The 18198-nt window shown below is 42.5% G+C and overlaps 1 protein-coding gene across 3 annotated transcripts in view; it reads right to left on the bottom strand.

Annotated features, from left to right (window-relative positions):
* eya4 (EYA transcriptional coactivator and phosphatase 4) overlaps positions 1-18198 on the bottom strand; it is a 36961-nt gene that overhangs the window by 17803 nt on the left and 960 nt on the right. For 2 of the 3 annotated variants that reach the window (XM_028397186.1, XM_028397185.1), the window contains exons 2-3: positions 15494-15555; positions 857-906 (exon numbers count right to left, since the gene is read on the bottom strand). In XM_028397186.1, coding sequence (XP_028252987.1) covers positions 857-906; positions 15494-15526 — 83 coding nt within the window. In that variant the 5' untranslated portion in view covers positions 15527-15555. Of the gene's footprint in view, positions 1-856; positions 907-4272; positions 4421-15493; positions 15556-18198 lie in introns of those variants that run through there. The other variant, XM_028397187.1, reaches the window with a different exon arrangement.

The raw sequence follows: 18198 nt of genomic DNA, 5'->3' as shown, positions 1-18198 counted from the left end.
CTCATATAGGCTGCAAGATGGAGAATGCACAAAAGATAAACACTCTCAATCAGCTGTCTCTGTCAACTGTTCTTTTCTGTTTACAGATCAACACTTTGCTCTTCTGTACATTTTGGAATGAAAGCTCTGATCACTGTTTCAGCATCAACAGTGCTTCACTGCACACATGATATTGAGCCAACGCTTTCAACAAACAATAAGATACCTGCAGGCAGATGCTGAGAACTTTCACAGATTATGTTGCTTTTTTTCCACATTAGACTCGTTTTTCCTTTTTCTTTTGTCCATCAACAGCAGGAAATGAATCTCACTCCCCTTCTTGTTCTTTATTTTTTTCCTCTTTTTTCTCGGTTTCTCTCCTCTCAGGAAGCGATGGCAGGAGTTGGTGTTTCATAAACTCTTTTTCTGGTTTTCACATTATGTCTGCTCACTGAAAGGATATGCTGTCAGCTACTGAGATTTAAATGTACGTGTGTTACATGAAATAACCTGATTCAATTTTTTAATTAATTAATTTAATAATTTCTACTCCCTATGCTTCTATAGGCATTTCCTCCCTAAAATTAGTTTCAAAATAGCTGCACATTATTTTTTAATATTGACTCATAGGTTCAGTTTAAAATAAATGTGTGTGTAAAGCCTTTACTTATGTTTCTGCCTGTGTGTGTGTGTGTGTGGTTTTCGGACTCTGAGGTCCTGGGGAAGTGTTGATGACCTCATAGTGTCTCGCAACTGCAGTGAAACCTCACCTCTCTGCACCATGACCAAAGAACTAGGACACACACACACACACAAAACACACACACACAGCTCTTGATCATTTTTATATCATGCAAAGTGACACGTGTGAGCGTACCTGGCGTCTGAAGGGTCTGGAACATGAGATTCACTGTGTGACTTCTTCACCTGCGGAGACACCGGGGGGTTGGGGTGGGGTCGGGTGGGGGTGGGGAGGGGAAGGACGCTGTTACTAAACACCACACACATTACATGACACACATTAGAACCAGTGTTTAGTGTGTCATAAAACCCGCCTCATAAAGCAGCGTTTATGAAACACACACACACACACACACATTATATTAGTATCATGAGCTGTTGTGAACAACAACAAAGTCGATTTCTGACCTCAGCACAAATTCTTCCACAGAGGAAATAAAAAGAAAACAAAAAAATTGCAACACTTGAGATTTTTTCTTGTTAATGAATCACTATCCTCGGTCAGTAGGCGCCATCATCACAGGGTTTCCTGCAGCACTTTATAGTTAGGGCAGCCGCCTTGACAACAAATGCCCCCCCGCCTTAACATTGTCACCCCCCCCCCCCCAAAAAAATAAAATAAAAATAAATTCTGCTACATCCACACATGCATAGACAGTAAAATAAGGCTGCGTCTGTTAGTTAAATATGTCCTTGCAGGGCTGCAGCTTTCTTTTACTCCATTCCATACATTTAATTCCAAATAAACTCTCCACTAACAGGCACACAACCTCTTTTTCGTATCGCACCAACACACACACACACACACACTCATGCATGCTCACCCCCTCCCAGGTACGCACACACACTCACTGCCCAGAGACATGCCCCTCTTATAACATCTGTTTCATTAAGATAGCCTATACACAATACATTTAGGTTTTGTGTAGTGTACACTAATGGCACAGTAATCCACAACCCCCCGCCCACCCACCCCCGCACCCGCTCCCAGGGTCACCACCGGCTAACCCTGTGTCGTCATGACAGAAGTGCTAACTGGCATCTAAGTGACAGATATTAACTTTCTCTCTGTGTTACCCGTGACCCTTGCTCCATCCTGAGCTCCTGCCGTGCTCTCAACCCCGTCAGACTTGAAAGGTCATGGCAGGGTCATGTTAGGTCGCAGCGCAGGGCTCCCTGTTCACTGTTAAACGAGGCCACAGTGGACGCTAAATTGAACTTTGGTGACTTCGGTGATGGTGGTGGAATTGGGGGGGATGGGGTTGGGGGGGGCATTTGGTCATGTCAATCATTGTGTGCTGGAACTTTTTACTCCATCAAAGTCGGGGAAGGGGAAAAAAAAGATCAAGAAAACACACTTTAGCCTCAGAGCCTTTCGACCGCAGCGTCTACTCCCTGGCCTCACACACACAGGCTTGGTTTTTATGTGCATCGCTGTGTGTGTGTGTGAGGGTATGCGGAGCTAGACGGCAGACCAGTGGTTCTCTATTAAAATTCCTCTCTCTTATTTGGAACAGGAACTAATTAGAACAGTAAATGCAGGGCAGAGCGTGGGCCAATGTGTACCAGCTGCCCTATAATCACTGTGTCAACATACCGTCGAGGTGTAGGGCACGCGCAGAGTGCCAAACACACACCCGTACGTAGAAATGCACATATACACACACATGCGCCCAGGCAGCAAGTCATTTGCACATTATCGCAATCACAGGTAAGTATACAGAGAAAGAGCTTGGCTAAGCAGATGCTAAACTCCAGGTATGTGGAAAGTAGGACATTTGTGTGTGTGCGTGTGTGTTGGAAAAGTGCGTTATGATGTTATGGTTCTGATTAGAGGTTCCTGCTGAGAGTGAATAAGAAGCAGCACTTAGCTGTTTAAGACAGGGTTCAAAGGTTACCCGGTGCCCTCGTATGGATCACTTTACACACATACACATACACATACACACACACACTCACACGGACACACACTCAGTCATACACATGCACATGGGCCACTTTCATGTCACGTTTCATGCTTTACTGAAATTTAACAAGGCTGTCAGTCACGACATCAACAGCGTGGCCATGAGAAACTGCAATCCACATGTAACGCACACACACACTGGGCTACATACAAACACGCCTACAGACAGACAGCCCGCATGTGTGCGCGCGCACACACACACAGATGGAAATACACAGGTCTGGCTGTTTCTGTCTCAACATGATCTGTAAAAACACACACACACACGCAGGCTTTGATCCCGCAGAGCTTTTATCATTGTGCACACTTTCCTCTCGGTGTCGCCGCGCTCTTCTCTCAACATCTCACCGCTGTTATCTTTCTCTATGATCAATACTTATTTTCCATTTAAATCAATGCATATATATTTATTAAACTGTATATCCAAAACTGTCTTTAACTTAAAACTAAAATAACATTTTTACAGTTTGTAATTCCATTAAAACACTGTAATACTCCACTTTAGAAATACACAACAACAACAACAATAATAATAATAATAAATGTACAAAATAAAGTGAAGTTTTTCATCTTTATTCTTCCTCTATATTTACAGTAAAAAGCACCGTTGTCTACCAACTGTTTCATTCACACTGTAATTGTTTCCATGATACCTGAAGGACCCATTTGTGTCACCTGAGCCCCTGAAATCGGTGACCTTTGACCTGAATGGCCAGGTGACTGGCCTAGAACACTACCTATCTACCTACAGGCCTACATACATACCCAGCCCGAGGTCTCCCTGAGGGGTAAATACAGGTACCACGGGTAATTGGCATTAATAACGAGGACTTATTAAAGGGAATTATACAGCGCTTTGTGTGGCCACATACTAACACCATCTAATAATAACACAAGGCCTAATTTGACCCCTGAGCGTAGAAGCAGCTTCTTCTGTGCAGAAGCTCTGCGACTTTTGTTCACTTAAATAAAATAGAAATTTGACATTAAAAAATAGACCAAAGTTTGTGCGTGAAAGTAAGACGAAGTACAGGAGGAGAGAAAAGGAAGAATAATGCTGTGTGTTTCTCGTAACAACCCAACCCATCTGCAATGGGACATCCGATACTATGCATAGAGTTGCAGACACACACATACACACACAGAGCTGGTATATGATGGCTTTAAGGCAATCTGTTACGCTTGACGATAAAGAGCATTTTATTTTATAACCAGGAATTTTAAATCTTTCTTTTTGCTACAAAATTCAATTAAAAACAGATGAAACATTTTCTTAACTGTGAAATTAATATTAAAAGAAAATATATATATATTTTCTAGAATTAAATCTCAAAATAAATATAAAAAAAGCTGATAAACATGCTTCAAAATCAAATAAAAATTATATTTATTTTAATTTGAATGTAGGAAACATTTAAAATAATTTGACTAAACACACTTTATACACCTTTTCTGATCCTCAGATATTAAATAGAAATATCCATCATCCCCTTCACACACAGCATCATTCATTCATTTAAAACTGCTTTCAGCTGATGTCTGCTTGATTAGCATGATTTCACGCAGGTCCAGGAATCCGCTCTTACCTCAGCGTGCAATCAGGTCAGTTTCCTATATACTTCCACAAAGCATTACAGTGCTGTACGATCCGCCTGCTTTCCCCCCTCGAACAGAAACACAGCGCTCGTCTCTGTCTACCTGCCTCTCACTCTGTAGTCCAGGTGGCTCTAGGGAAGATCATGCATTCTTTTTCTCTTTCTCTTTGACTCTCTCTCTCTCTCTCTTTCACTCTTAACAAACATGCAGCGGCTGGTTAAAAAAAAAAAAAGGAGACACTGCATATACGCTTTTCTTTTCCTCTCTCTGCCGCTAAGGTCAATCCATGCACAGCTTCTGTCTTTTCTGACTCCAGTAATGGGGAACATTTCAGTCGTCCTGTTTCCCTCCTCCTCTGCCTCCTCCCCCTCTTTTCTCTTCTCCTCCTCCTTTCTCTCTCTCTCTCTCTCTCTCTCTCTCAGCTGTCACTCATTACAGACTCACTCAACCTTACATTTAAAGCCAAAGAACTTTTTAAAGGCAACAGATGTGTTTTTTACCTTAATGTAAACACAAATAAACTTAATCTGACAACTAGATTGTGGACAAAAATATAAATCAAAAACACTCACGGGTATGACTCAGACACTCTGACCTGATTACTTACATACCATGAAGCTAGAACTGTAAAGGGAGACATGGTGTGGATGTTGTGTCAGTGTCTTGCTGTGCAGTGGAAAGCAGATCATAAACTTCACACCATGGTACACACACACACACACACACACACACTCACTCTCCCCCACATCTACACCTGACCACGAGTGCACACATTCAATCTGTGTTAACAAAAACCACACGGACTGCACATGTGTGTCATATGTGACGTGTAGCTTAGCTGGAAAGATGGGTGTGGGTATCACACACACACACACACACAATTTCCCAGCTGCCTCGGTCTGAAGATGGCACTCTTTCACTGTGCTCATCAAGGTATTTTCTCACACACATACACACAAAATGATGACACATTAATACACACACACACACACACCTAAATCTTCACATGGTCACATTGGTTCAAACAGCCAACTATGATAGATAAAGGCTCAGAAAATATTTACGTTTTTAGCTGACTTGTTACCCTGGCAACCTTAACAACCAAGCTTCTGACGGTTAAGGGTGAAATTTAATCCAAACCGTGATCTCAACCAAACCAAGCAGCGTCTGAAAGCACTGAGTGCACAAGGGTATGAACAAAATGAAAGCAAAGACTGAATTATCATTTTAAAAAATGTACAAATAATACAACGCATAGTGCTTCCACCTCCACTTATCCTCCTAATGTGAAGGTTTGACAAATATTTAAAAATAAATATGCATTTTCCTTTCTATGATCTTAAATTACACTTAATAATTATACCCGGGAATAGTTTGGTGAACTGCTCCTTTAATGTATGTGCATTAGCAACATAGCTGAGAAGAGCCACCAAATGTACACACAGGCCTAGAGACCAATTTGGAACAGGGCCACTGTCTCCAACTGTGTACCAGCCACCTTTAGCTCGGTCACCATGGTGACAGCATGCAACCCTGTCCCACAGCATTTATCCCCAACCCTTATAAACACCCTGATTGATAGACTGTCTGTGGACCCGAGCACATATATCAGGGCAAATGTCTGCTGAAAGTGTGTTATATGTGGATGCCGACATGTGTGTGTGTGTGTGTGTGTGTGCGTGTGTGCTGGACGCGGAGGACTAGCTGTCAGAACAGATTAGGGTGTTGCCGAAGCGCTTGACAACTCAAGCACTTTATTATTAGCCAGGCAAGACCCCATCAGGAGGGGGCCGTCCAAAAACATCCCTGATGAAATATTTTCACAGCAAGTGGAAAAGGGAGCAGGGGAGGTGTCCCAAAACATGCCTGATGAAATACACACTCACAAAGAAAGAAAGTAAGGAAAGAAAGGAAAAACAAAACAGTGTGGGCACGGGCACAGCAGAGCAGTGACCTGAGCAAAGCACGAGGTCCAGGACTCGACTTTGGTTTTTGTTGACTTTAGGAGTGTTTTGAAAGTGTCTGACAAAGGTGTCTCGCTCCCCTTTAAGAGGCCCTGGAGAATAAGTTGTTTGTTCAGCAGTTTATCTTGAGATCATAAGATTCATTCATTCATTAAGGTTTTTTTTAACCTATTTTTAGTGCACTAAATGCATTTATTTGCACATTTTGTCCAAATGTTTTGACCATTTAATAGTTTTTTTTAAATAGACATAGACAGGAGAAAACTGACCATATATATATATACACTGCTGAATATATATAATATGCTTGAGAATGCAAGAAGTCCCATTTCATACCAAAGTGCTGCAGGAAGGAATCCTTCATGAGGTTGATGGGTCTTTGGTAAGATGCATGAACAAAGGCTTCATGCATACAATACCAAATATGTCAGGTTTTACTCAGCTGCTAACACGTACCAAAGTGAAACTGCAGAAATAACCCTCATTGTCTTTTTTGTCCAGGAAACCATTGTGATGGTGACATCTGTGTTGACATACAGAAATGTCCCTGTGGCACACTCTCTGCTTTTTGAGAATCATCATTTGTGTTCAGCTAATAGCAAGAACATAAAGTGCTATATTTATTATATTTATTTATTAATCTAAAGAAATTAAAACAAAAATCCAGGAGCAGACTTTAGTTGTGCCAACAGAATTCATAGAGAGAGAAAGCCTGCACACACACACGCACACACACATGCAACGTGATCGTCCAGCCATCCGTGCCTCTGACATCGGCTTCTGCATCGACCACAAAACACACTCATGAAGGATGTTACTCACCACACAAACACAAGCTTCATCTTGATCCATTCTCCACATTCTCTCTCTCTCTCTCTCTCTTGCCCGCTCGCTCACTCAATCGCGCACACACACACACACACACACACATTTACCTGTCCCCTGCTCAAAGCTCTCTGCTCTCCCCATTTGTATGAGTGGTTATCGGTGTGGTAACTCTATCCCCTTCCTTTCATGTAAAATACATTGTGCCAAGCCTCCTCCCTCTAATGCTACCTCCTCCACTCCTCCTTCTACCCCCCCCCCCAGCCTGGGGAGGTGTAAATCTATCCTTCTCTTTATGCCTCCAAAAATGCCCCTTTTTCAGGTGTAGTAGGAAGCTATAAAAGAGAAAAAAAGAAGTGAGGGAGTGAAAGAACAGGGTGAGCCTGTGGAGCAGGGAGAAGGAGAAGGTGTTTGGGTGAACTGGGTACTCTCTAAAAACATCTCTCTCTCTCTCTCTCTCTCTCTGTGTCTCTGGTTAGGCGTACCTCTGTTTACCTGTGCATGCTGACATGGATTTCCCAAGAAAGTAATGTTGCCTCATAACTTGGAGGACACAGAAATATGAGTAAAGACACACTTCATGTGATCATTTAAACCACAGAAAAAAGATTGATTTAAGATGTCTTACAGTGCATACACACATAAGGCTATAAAATAAACCCTTAAATAATAAAATATGTCAATAAATATATAACTACACATTTATTTACTTCATGCATCTTTTACTTAACCACTGATGAAATAAAAAAGCTTATATTTTTATTAACACTTGAGTCATTTTAACACCAAAATGCAGCAACTATGGCTGAAAACCATTTCATAAATTGATTAAATTTGCAATTAACCTGAACTTAGATCCAAAACCCGTAAAAAAAGCTAAATAAATGAAGACTGAGCCCATTGGGGAAAATGCAAAATCACCTTTATCAGTAGCTACAGCACAGCTACCTGAATATTATGCGTACTATAATAAACAAACCACTTTTATTTTATGATTTGTTTCTTTTTGGATTGATTTTTTGTCTGATTACTAAGTAAAATCTGGGGGTCACCAGTGAACTGTATAAATATTAGATAATAATCCAAAAGATTGTTTGGTCCGCATGTCTGAGGAGGAAGAGCAGCGGAGGAGAACTGCCGCCTCCTCTCTCTGCTGGTGGTCTTCACATGTGCTATTTAAATTGGCTCCTCGTTGTCTCAGGGAGTGAGGGGATCACAGACACGATTTAATGCAGCTTTACTCGTTGGAGGCAAATGAAAAGTCATTGATGGATGTTTGTGTGTGCGTGTGCACATGAGTGTAGCATATGTGTGTGTGTGTGGAACGGTTCTGCGCTGTTAATTGTGCGTTTGGCCTCGACTGCCCCTGCTCAGCTAATCTGATGAGAGTGATTAAAAAAACAACTGAGAGAAACCTAAACCAGTCCATGGATGACCAGACGCGCACACACACACACACGCTGGCCATCACTCTACTCAAGTGACATAGAAACACACTAAAGAACACACACAAAGTCAGTATGAGTGTTGTAAAGCTGCAGATAACTGGAGTGTGAAGAGGATGGACAAGTTCAAATATTTGGTTGATTAAACATTTCGGTCCTAAATCACTCATCATCATGGTGCATGGCCTTTTACACTGGAAACCCACTAACTAACTAATGTCTAGCTTCTTGTCTTCAGTGTGAAAAGGTACAACTGGCATTGAGACTCAAATGCAATCACAGGTAAGCTCTGATTGAGAACATGCCAATTTTTGCTTGTAAATGATCTCTACAACTCTTTGCTATCTTAGCCACAAATTCAATTATTATTTATCCAAGCAATGCTCACACACTGATATATACACTGAAAAAAATAGCCACTGTAGTAACAGTAACATGTCCTATTTACTTTTATGTACCGTATGACTGATAGAGTCCCCCTGACACCATGAGCTGCTTTGTTTTCACTTGGTGTTAAGTTTTTTTTTTTAGCTGGAATCACCGTAAAAAAATGACAGGTTAAAGCAGATGTTACAAAAACAAGATAAGGGGTTAGGCAAAGACCATTCTTAAAGTGTCCCACCATTTTCAGCTACCATCGGGACAAGTCCTCGCTCCCATGAACACACAGAGATGCAGCTAGAAAAATACACATTAAACACTTTTTAAGGACAAAAATGGGAGATGAATAGCAAAATAGTCAACATGGAAAATGTTTTAATAGTATGTCAGATAAAATATTATGAAACGTTTGTGTTTTATAATATGATTCAGAGCTAGCTTGGTGCTGTGGTATCCTGCTAAATTTACAGTATTATATGTTCACAAATGTTATTATTACATTTCCTCTGTTTGATTGCTCCAAACGGACTGTTGTAGGTTTAACAGAATACATTGACTAGACAGTGGCGGATAAGCTGGAGCGGACTCAAGCACTGAGAGCTTCTCTTCTGGTGCTCTGAGGGACCTAAAGAAACACAACACCAACCTCCTGTAAACCCCCCCTCTACCCCGCTTCATCCCCAACTCAACCGCAGCTACCGCACCCCCTGCTTGGTCCCCATACCACAGCTTTTTCCCCCTGAATCTATCACCCCCCCTCCCGTGCACCTTTACATCCCACCGTGAAATCAATGAGGTGTGTGTGTGTGTGTAAAGAGTTCAGATGTGTAAAGTGTAAAGGACTAAAAAGAGAAAAAAGGCAAGTATCTGTTTTTTTAAGGTAAAGACAGACTGAAATGTCCACAGTGGTCATAACATGAGTGTGTGTGTTTGTGAGCCTGAGTGTGTGTGTGTGTAAGTGTGTGTCAGTGGCAGCAGCAGCATCAATAATTAAAGCTAATCTCATTAGGCCTCAGATCCCTTTCAGACGCTTTTAATTAAATGATGAATGGCCTCCCAGCAGCCTGTTAAATAATGCTGCTCATGACATCACAGTGTGTGAGCACGAGGTACGGCATAAGGTAGATATCCGTAAAAAAGAATACAAGGAGACACATTCAGATGAGAGAAAGGTCTCTCTCTCTCTCTCTCTCACACACACACACACACACCATCTGCTCTCAGATTCAATATTAGCAGTAACTGCTGCCCTATGCACAAGGAGAGCGAACAGAAGTCGCAAGCTGTTCCATCATACCAGGCCTTGAAACACTTCATATCGTCTTCCTAATAAAATCACTCACACTACCATATGTCTGCGAGGGAGGAAGGCAGACTGCAGGAAAGGAGTGTTCAAAAAAGAGGGACATGCTATCCAAAAAAAAGAGACAGAAAGGAGCTCGGTAGTGTGAGAAAGATGGAGATAAAGGACGACAAAGACGGAAAGACCAAACTAGAGAATGAGAGCAACAGGTAAAGCAGAGGACAGGTACAGGGTGCCAAAGTGCCTCAGGCTCCAGACAGCATGGACATGGCTATGAGAACACCCATAATCCCTTCTCCTTGCGTCCCCCCGCTCTCCCCTCCATTACCCCCACACCTCACCTCCCCACCCTCGCTCTCGGGCTGGCTCTGTATCGGATTGCTGACTTCACAATGGGCCCTGAATCATCACTCTAGCCAGAGAGACACAGGGAGAGACGAAGAGGCGGGCAGGCCAACGGGGGAAAAGACACAGTGGGACAGACAGACAGACAGACAAAAAAAAAAAAGAAAAAACACAAAGGACCCAAAATGTGTCACTGATGCAGTTCAAACATGGTCAGAAAGAAAAATTAGGAAACCTAGCGTGCAGCATGCTGCTAACACACACTGACCCACTGTTCCACCTTTGAACTGCTACACAGCATGTGTTTCTTTAAATGTAATCAGAACTACAATGAAGGAGATCATTAAATAACATATCCTCACATACAACTGGGCAATAGTACATGTCACATGGTCACGTTAATGGTAACGGTAACATATGGACGTATTGCCCTGACACCACAAGCTGTTTCGTTTTCACTCATGGTGAAAAACTTTGTTGTGAATAATACAGTCACTGCAAAATAAAAAATAGTCATATGACAGCCACACTGTTAGTGATCAACAACAGTCATCTAACAGACTAACGCAGAGCAATCAAAATATAATGAATAATATAAAAATGTCTTAGGTCCATTCAGAAACCCTGCAGGTCACCGCCAATCTGGCCTCAGCGACCCCTCTGATGCTCCCTGATTCTGAGCTGCACAGAGAGAAATCCAATCTCCCAGCAGAGCAGCAGAGGAAGTTCTCTCTGCAGGCAGGGTGGGCAGGTTCCTCCGTAACCAAAGCACAATTGTTGCAGTTTCATTTCCTTCCCAGCAAAATGAGGAAATACACTCCTTTTTTCCCTTTTTTTGGGTAACCAATGGCAGATGAGGACTGGGTCGACACAAACGACGGACTTTATACTATGCAAGAGCTCTATTTATGGAAACTGATGGGAAACAAGGAATAAAATGTTTTACTACTTCACTAAAGACTTCTGTTCATGAAATGAAATGACAGAAAAACATCTGGCAATGATGGGAATTTCTTGAAAACTCTTTGAGTGATCAATAAAGTGAAGAATCTTGGCAGGGAACGCAGCGTCCTGATTGACTTCCATTCAACAAAGATGGCCACAATATGAGACAGCCTCCACTCAGATGACCTCAGCCATCCCACACCACAGAAAATATATGTGTATAACAGAGAACAAAACACCTACACACACTCAGCAGACACTAAAGCACACATATCATGTGGTTTCCTGTCTGCTGTGTTCCTCTAGAAAGCCCACGCCGCTTGCTGCTCCGGGTTTCTAGATGGATTCTCCAGTCTGTTTTGGGGGGGTGGGGTTTGATTCCGTCAGGCTGCGACTGGCTCGCAGGCTGTCTGTGACCCGTTGACCTCACACCTCGCTGTCTTCCCCCAGACTCTCATTCAGCTCTCATATATGAGTTATAAATTATCTGAACCAAGGCGAGAACTGAAGAGGTTTTTTGGTGAAGGACAGATGTTTTGGTTGTTTCACGCATCTTAAATAAGAGCAATGTCTTTACAGAAAGTTTGTCCATTTTTCACATGAAAGTAGGATCTGGATCAGTTGTATTGATTTTATCCAGTTTCACAAAAATACAGCACAGTCCAATCACGTTTACCCCTAACCATGGAGCCAGTTAGAGGACAGTTAGTGCCTCATTTTAAAGCAATTCTTCACATTTTGACAGCAAAAGAACAAATTTGCATCCACCAGAAATCCGATCATGGGTCCAATACAGCTGCAAAAGCCCATGTTAGAAGGTGGGATGGAGTACACGCAATGCTCTGACCTTTCGCTCAGGAATCCACGAGTCCCCCATACACCAAGTGCTGCTTTGTTTTCACCATTGACAGTAAAAACTATGGACAGAGCTTCTGTGACATCACCTGTTTGTTACTGTAGAGCAGTTTTAAAGCTCGGTGGGAGGCGCTCCGGCAAACAGTCCGCCAAAACGCCAAATACAGACTAAGAGGGGAAGCAAAAGCGGAGTTCAGGGGGGCGGGCGATCACGGAAGCAGGAAACTCGTGCTGTTATGCGGCAACCACCTGTCACTCAAGGCAGTAACGTATGCGTAATTTTAAGTCCGAATATTATTAAAACGACTGAATTATAAAAGAATTCAACCCCGTACAATTGACACTAGAAGAGAACTTATCATTTCAGAGAAAAATGCACACTTGTTCTATTTTCTAGGACTGAAATATCCACCTCATGTTACGTTTCGTGGTGAGGATGCTTCACCTGCTCTCGTTTCCACTTTGTTTGCGTCACAAGCACTGAGTTGTGTAATGCTTGTCTCTTTGACATGTTCATTCGTCACAAATTCTAGCACACCTCTTCCTAAACTAATTTTACTTTTTTATTGCTTCAATGGAAGTTGTAAGTTTCACACATTTAATGATGTATTGGAAAAAACACATTAGTGACACCACAGTCTGTCTGGCACACTCTGTACAGAAGACTCTCTCAGCTGTCAACTAAACATAAATCTTACAAGAATCACTGTACACTAAGCTGAAATTGAAGTGCACCTTGGTGCCACAGCAAGGATGCCAACTAACTAGAGGGATGCCAGGGGGGGTAGCTGTTACACTCCACACTCCTGTGATCTGTCCACATGCCATGTTGCTGGGCAGATTTTGAAAACGACCATCTATGACGCCAGTGCAATCTTAGCAATCAGGGTTGGGCCGCGCTCGTATTAAGCTACTGCTGCTGCATGTAAGTTTGTGTGAATGTGTCTGTATGGGGTTGTAGGGGTGAAAGAGGGGTGCAATCTGACCCCCTTTCCTCCTCTTACTTGGTCTCGACACACAAACACACACACACACACAGACTGGGACAGCTGCCATACTAGGGGCCTCTCCCAGCGCACCAGAGGAAAAGGCTACAGCTAAAAGAACCTTTTTTCCCTTCTTTTTTCATCCTTTTCCTCCTTCTCTCTTACTTTTTCTTCAGGTGGCTATACATTTAAATCCTGCAAGGCTCCCTGGGGTCAACAAATGCCGCTGTTCCCCCCTCATGTCTCTCGCTGCTTCCTTACTAGCCAACAGACTGGAGACTTCAATCGAGTCTCTGTTAGATCAAGAGCTGTTTGCAGGAGTGCGTGATGAACTCATGCTGGTCTATCACCACTGTGTATGCTGGATTTTTTTTTTAAACTAAATTTAATCCAAGTCTTCAACATTTCAAAAGCAAGAGCGAAAAAAAACTGTTATCACCTTTTCTGCAAAGCTAAACAAGTATGTGACAACAGGTGGAGTGTGACACTTAAACAAGCTAAAAGTAGCATTACTGTGCAAACCACTGCCTCGGGCTCCTTACAGCGCTCCCCGAGGACCCCAGACGGCAGGCTGGCCCTCGGCAGGCAGTCAGCCAGAGAGGACGCCTGACCGTAGCCCAGATGACGTGCGATGGATGCGGTGGGAAAAGGGCGGGGTGGAGGAAGTAAGGGACGGGGTATTTTAAAGGGTAAGGAGGAGGAGTGGGGTGGAGGAGGAGGGTATCAGGTATCGACAGACAACTCCCCGAAACCTTGTGTGTAAGGTCTGTGCTGTTTTGTTAGTCACCCGAGACACGCCTTTTTCAATGAAGCAGCACAGTGGGGGAAGAATTAGCCTCTTTGAGGCTAACGAGACAAATGCATTTGAGGAAATTAAATTAGTTACAGACTATTTCAATTATTCAATTATTACTTTGTGTAACTAAATAGAGACAAATCAAGACAATTGATAATAAAAATGATCAGCATTGTCTCATTTTAGCTGGCTGTACCTGTGCACGTCAGACCTTTTGTGATTCAATTAACCAATTAGCCTGCCTGTAGATCTTTCTCCAAAAAAGCAGGATGACCGTACATTTCCGTAGTTACAGATCCATAAAACCACCTCTGTGGTATGATTAAAATCTCTGCCCTTGCTCTGAGATCTCATTTCCAACCTGAACAATTAATCAATGTCTTTGAGCTGCAGCTCAAATTCACATTATAAATGATATCAGTGGCCTATTTAAAGCAGGTGAAGTAATTGTGGAATGTGGACATCAATATTTGATAGCAGCAAGACAAGATCTTTCTTTCTATCTACCTTCTTTTTCTTTCTATCTTTTTCTTCTCTCTTTCTTTTTTTCTTTCTCTCTCTCTGTATTTTTTGTTGTGTTCTCTATGTGTGAGTGACACGTACTCCGCTGGGGTCAGCCCGTAATCTAACCCAGAGCGACTCTGACAGAGCAACACAAAAAGTAGGGGAAAAACAACATACTTCATGGGCTCTGTCCCACTTTGCGCTATTATTACTGTTGAGGCTGGCAGGTCAGAGAGAGAGAGACAGAGTGAGAGCAAGAGAGAGAGAGAGAGAGAGAGACTTGATGGAGGAGGAGGAGGAGGAGGAGAAGATGAAATTACACCTGTTCTGGTGGCTGACTAACGACTTTGAAATGCGAGTGGCCCTTGCTCGCCGCCAAAATCATTTTCCCAACAATACGGCCTGATCTTTAAACAAGCAGAACTGGGACGCTGCGCTGACGTGACGCAGGGATGTGCCTGCCGTGCTGAGACGACAGCAGCCCTCAGGCACTGTGTGTGTGTGTGTATATGTGTGTGTATGTGTGCACACACCTCTAGTAGTAGAAATAAAAAATGTGTATTTTAAATTTAAACTGATTTCCTGGTATTGCCCACACACCTGTGCACAAAAGTTACCCACACACACACACTCACACACACTTGATGTGTGTGTCCTGCATTGTTTCTATTTGAGGTCTCATTCACTCTGACTGTTGCCATATGGTTACTGTACGCTCACTGAACCACATCTGCTGTGTGTTAGCGCACATACACACTTGGACACATATCTCTCAAATGCACCTAACACTTGTGTGGGCGATACAAGGTACTCACCCACTCGTCGACACACACCCACATGCATACAGTAGCCTTTAACTCACCATCTGTTCGTTGAGGTCCTGTGAGGCCTCCATGGCTTTTCTGGATTGTGATCCACCGCACTCTTTACAAATGAGAAAGAAAAAGTTTGTTAATGGGTTAAAAAAATGAGGAGATTTTTAAGATTTAATGGCCTCCTGCCTGAAGTGTTGTGCAGGTTGAAAAGTCTTAGAATCTAGAAAAATGCTTATGAGGTTTGCCAGATTTTCTCACATACATTGTGGATGAAACCACCCACATCACAGTATTCATTTCTCGTTTTGTGTCTTTTGGTGGGACCTTCTGTCAGTGTGTTTATGTGAGAGCAACAGGAGACTGAAGGAGGGAAGCAGCAGCGTTAACTTCAGCATATCATCTTCAGCTGAGGGTGAAGTGGAGAGATAATTGCAGAAGTAAATATCAACAATGAAAATGGAGAAGTGTAAGCGATACGGCTGCTTGGCTGGCTCTGGACCACAGACACAGTGGCTGGCATGAAGACAGTGAGTGACCCTATTAATACTAGACAGGAGACAGGTTGGCGCAAAGGTTTGGAAGAGATCGGCCGAGGTGATTGTCTACGACTTTAAGTGAGAGGCGAGATGTCGCGATCAAATAAAACCAACAGAAATGACATTGTGTTCTTGGTTTTTTTTTTCGTGTGTAACTACTGAGAGTGACGCAGCAAACAAAAGGGCCCAGCGGAACACAATGGAAAACAATGCCATCATCTCAACAGAACGGCACAAAATGGCTCCTCTCTGCTATATTGTGGCAAAAGGGAGGGAGGGAGGGAGGTGAGGGGGGATCAGAAAAGTTTGACAGCTGAACAAAAGAATAGGCACACACACTCACATGCAAACACAAAAGTCCTTCCCTGTCATTAGATCTGCAGTTCCCATGCAATGTGGTAAGAAGTGTGACTAAACCGTTTTGTTTTTTAAGCTGAAGCACATAAACATTTGTGTGCACCTGCATGTTGTGCCAAGCCGGGAATGTTGTTGTTTTTTTTATGTGCAAGGTTGTATGACTGTGTGTATGTGTTGACATAAAGGATATAGGAGGCAGAGAGAAACTGTTTGTCTGATCCGTGTTAAAGTTGCTGGTATGAGGATTGAATTAGGACAATGCAGGACAGCCTTTTTTCAGTGTGTGCACTGTGTGTGAGTGTGTGTGTGCGCGTGCATGTGTGTGTGTGTTTTCTGGCTCGATCCTTTAAACTAACTGGCATCCTTTTAATTTTTCATAGCGCTCAGCTCCTCCTCGCCTGAAACCGAAGACAATAATGCGTCTCTCAGGTGAATTGATTTGTGCCCAAGCCTCCCTCAGCCTCACCACCTCCCTCCTCCTCCTCCACCTCCACCACCTCCTCCCCCACCCTCCCGCCTTTCCTCTCTCACCCCTCTCTCACCTCTGTGGAGGACATAATCAGCCTTCTTGGTAGGGTTTTATTCTTCCCTTCATGATTTATAATCTGCTTTTTAATCCAAATTTACACGTAATAAGGACTTTTTGGGGGGATTAAACTAATAATGTGACACTCAGAGGAAATATTAAAGTGTGGCAAATTAAACTGGTTTTAAATTTTCATGTCAAAACTGATTCTCTTCAAACAGTCTTTTACATTTAGCTGGAGGCCTGTGTGCTACTGATGCTTCTCATGGCCCTAAAAAACCCACCCAGTAGTTACCTGACACTGAACAGGGAATCAATAATGCCTGCATGCCATTTCCTTCAGCGTCCCAGAAGAGAGAATTATATTTCTCACTATAGCTATTGACAGCGACATAAGAAACACATATGGGACGGCAGGAGGATTAGAGAGTGGACTGCACCACACTACAGCTACACTGCGGTAATTTCACGCTATAAAAGCCGCAGAGAGGAGGAGAGTGTTGTACAAACCGCAACAGTCACATTTGACGCATCATGCGTTTTTACGCATTTTTTACGCACAGTCAATCTTTCAATCACATTTAATATTATTAGTTAAAACAATTCAATGTTTCAGTATTTTGATTTTGATTTCGCATTTATTTATTTTTCCATCTGCATGTGAGGAATACATCATCTTTATTTGCGCCATAAACTGTGCGCGTAATTCTGCAATTTAAACTAAATTCCTCATGTGTATAACATTGATATTTCTCCACACTATGAATATTAAAACATATATTTTACGACAAAGAGATTGAAGAAAACATATCTCCATCTCAGGGCCAAATTTACGAGTACAATAATAATAATAAAATAAAATGAATAAAAACAGAAACAGATGATATGATATAAGGATTTAATGGATCAATATAGCCCCTTTTGAACTAATTTTAATCATATTTCCCTCTCATACCGCAAACCTGCTGCTTCAAATTAACAGCTATTTCATTTATTTGTTTAAAACGCAGAAACAATCATTCATTTGTCAGCCTGAACTTTATCTTTCTCCCCCCACCAAAAAAAAAATAAAAATAAATCTCCACACACCAAATCCCGTCCATCCACGTCCTGCGCATTAATGCGCGTTGGTTAAGTTTGAGTCCTTAATGTGAAATCTAATCTGTGTGGATTACGGCGCAGTAGGCCCTATCAGATTTTGAGTCGGCGTGTAACTTGTCATGTTGTTAGGGGCAGGCCAATAGCCAGGGGCCATTGAAGCCCTGAGAGCCCGGGCCGTGAGTATAAGATTCCCATTTCCTACATATCAAATATAAACACAAACTCCACGTGG

The sequence above is a fragment of the Parambassis ranga genome, chromosome 24 (assembly GCF_900634625.1).
Source record: "Parambassis ranga chromosome 24, fParRan2.1, whole genome shotgun sequence".
Taxonomy (NCBI): Eukaryota; Metazoa; Chordata; class Actinopteri; family Ambassidae; genus Parambassis; species Parambassis ranga.
This window is presented reverse-complemented; position numbering and strand designations above follow the sequence as displayed.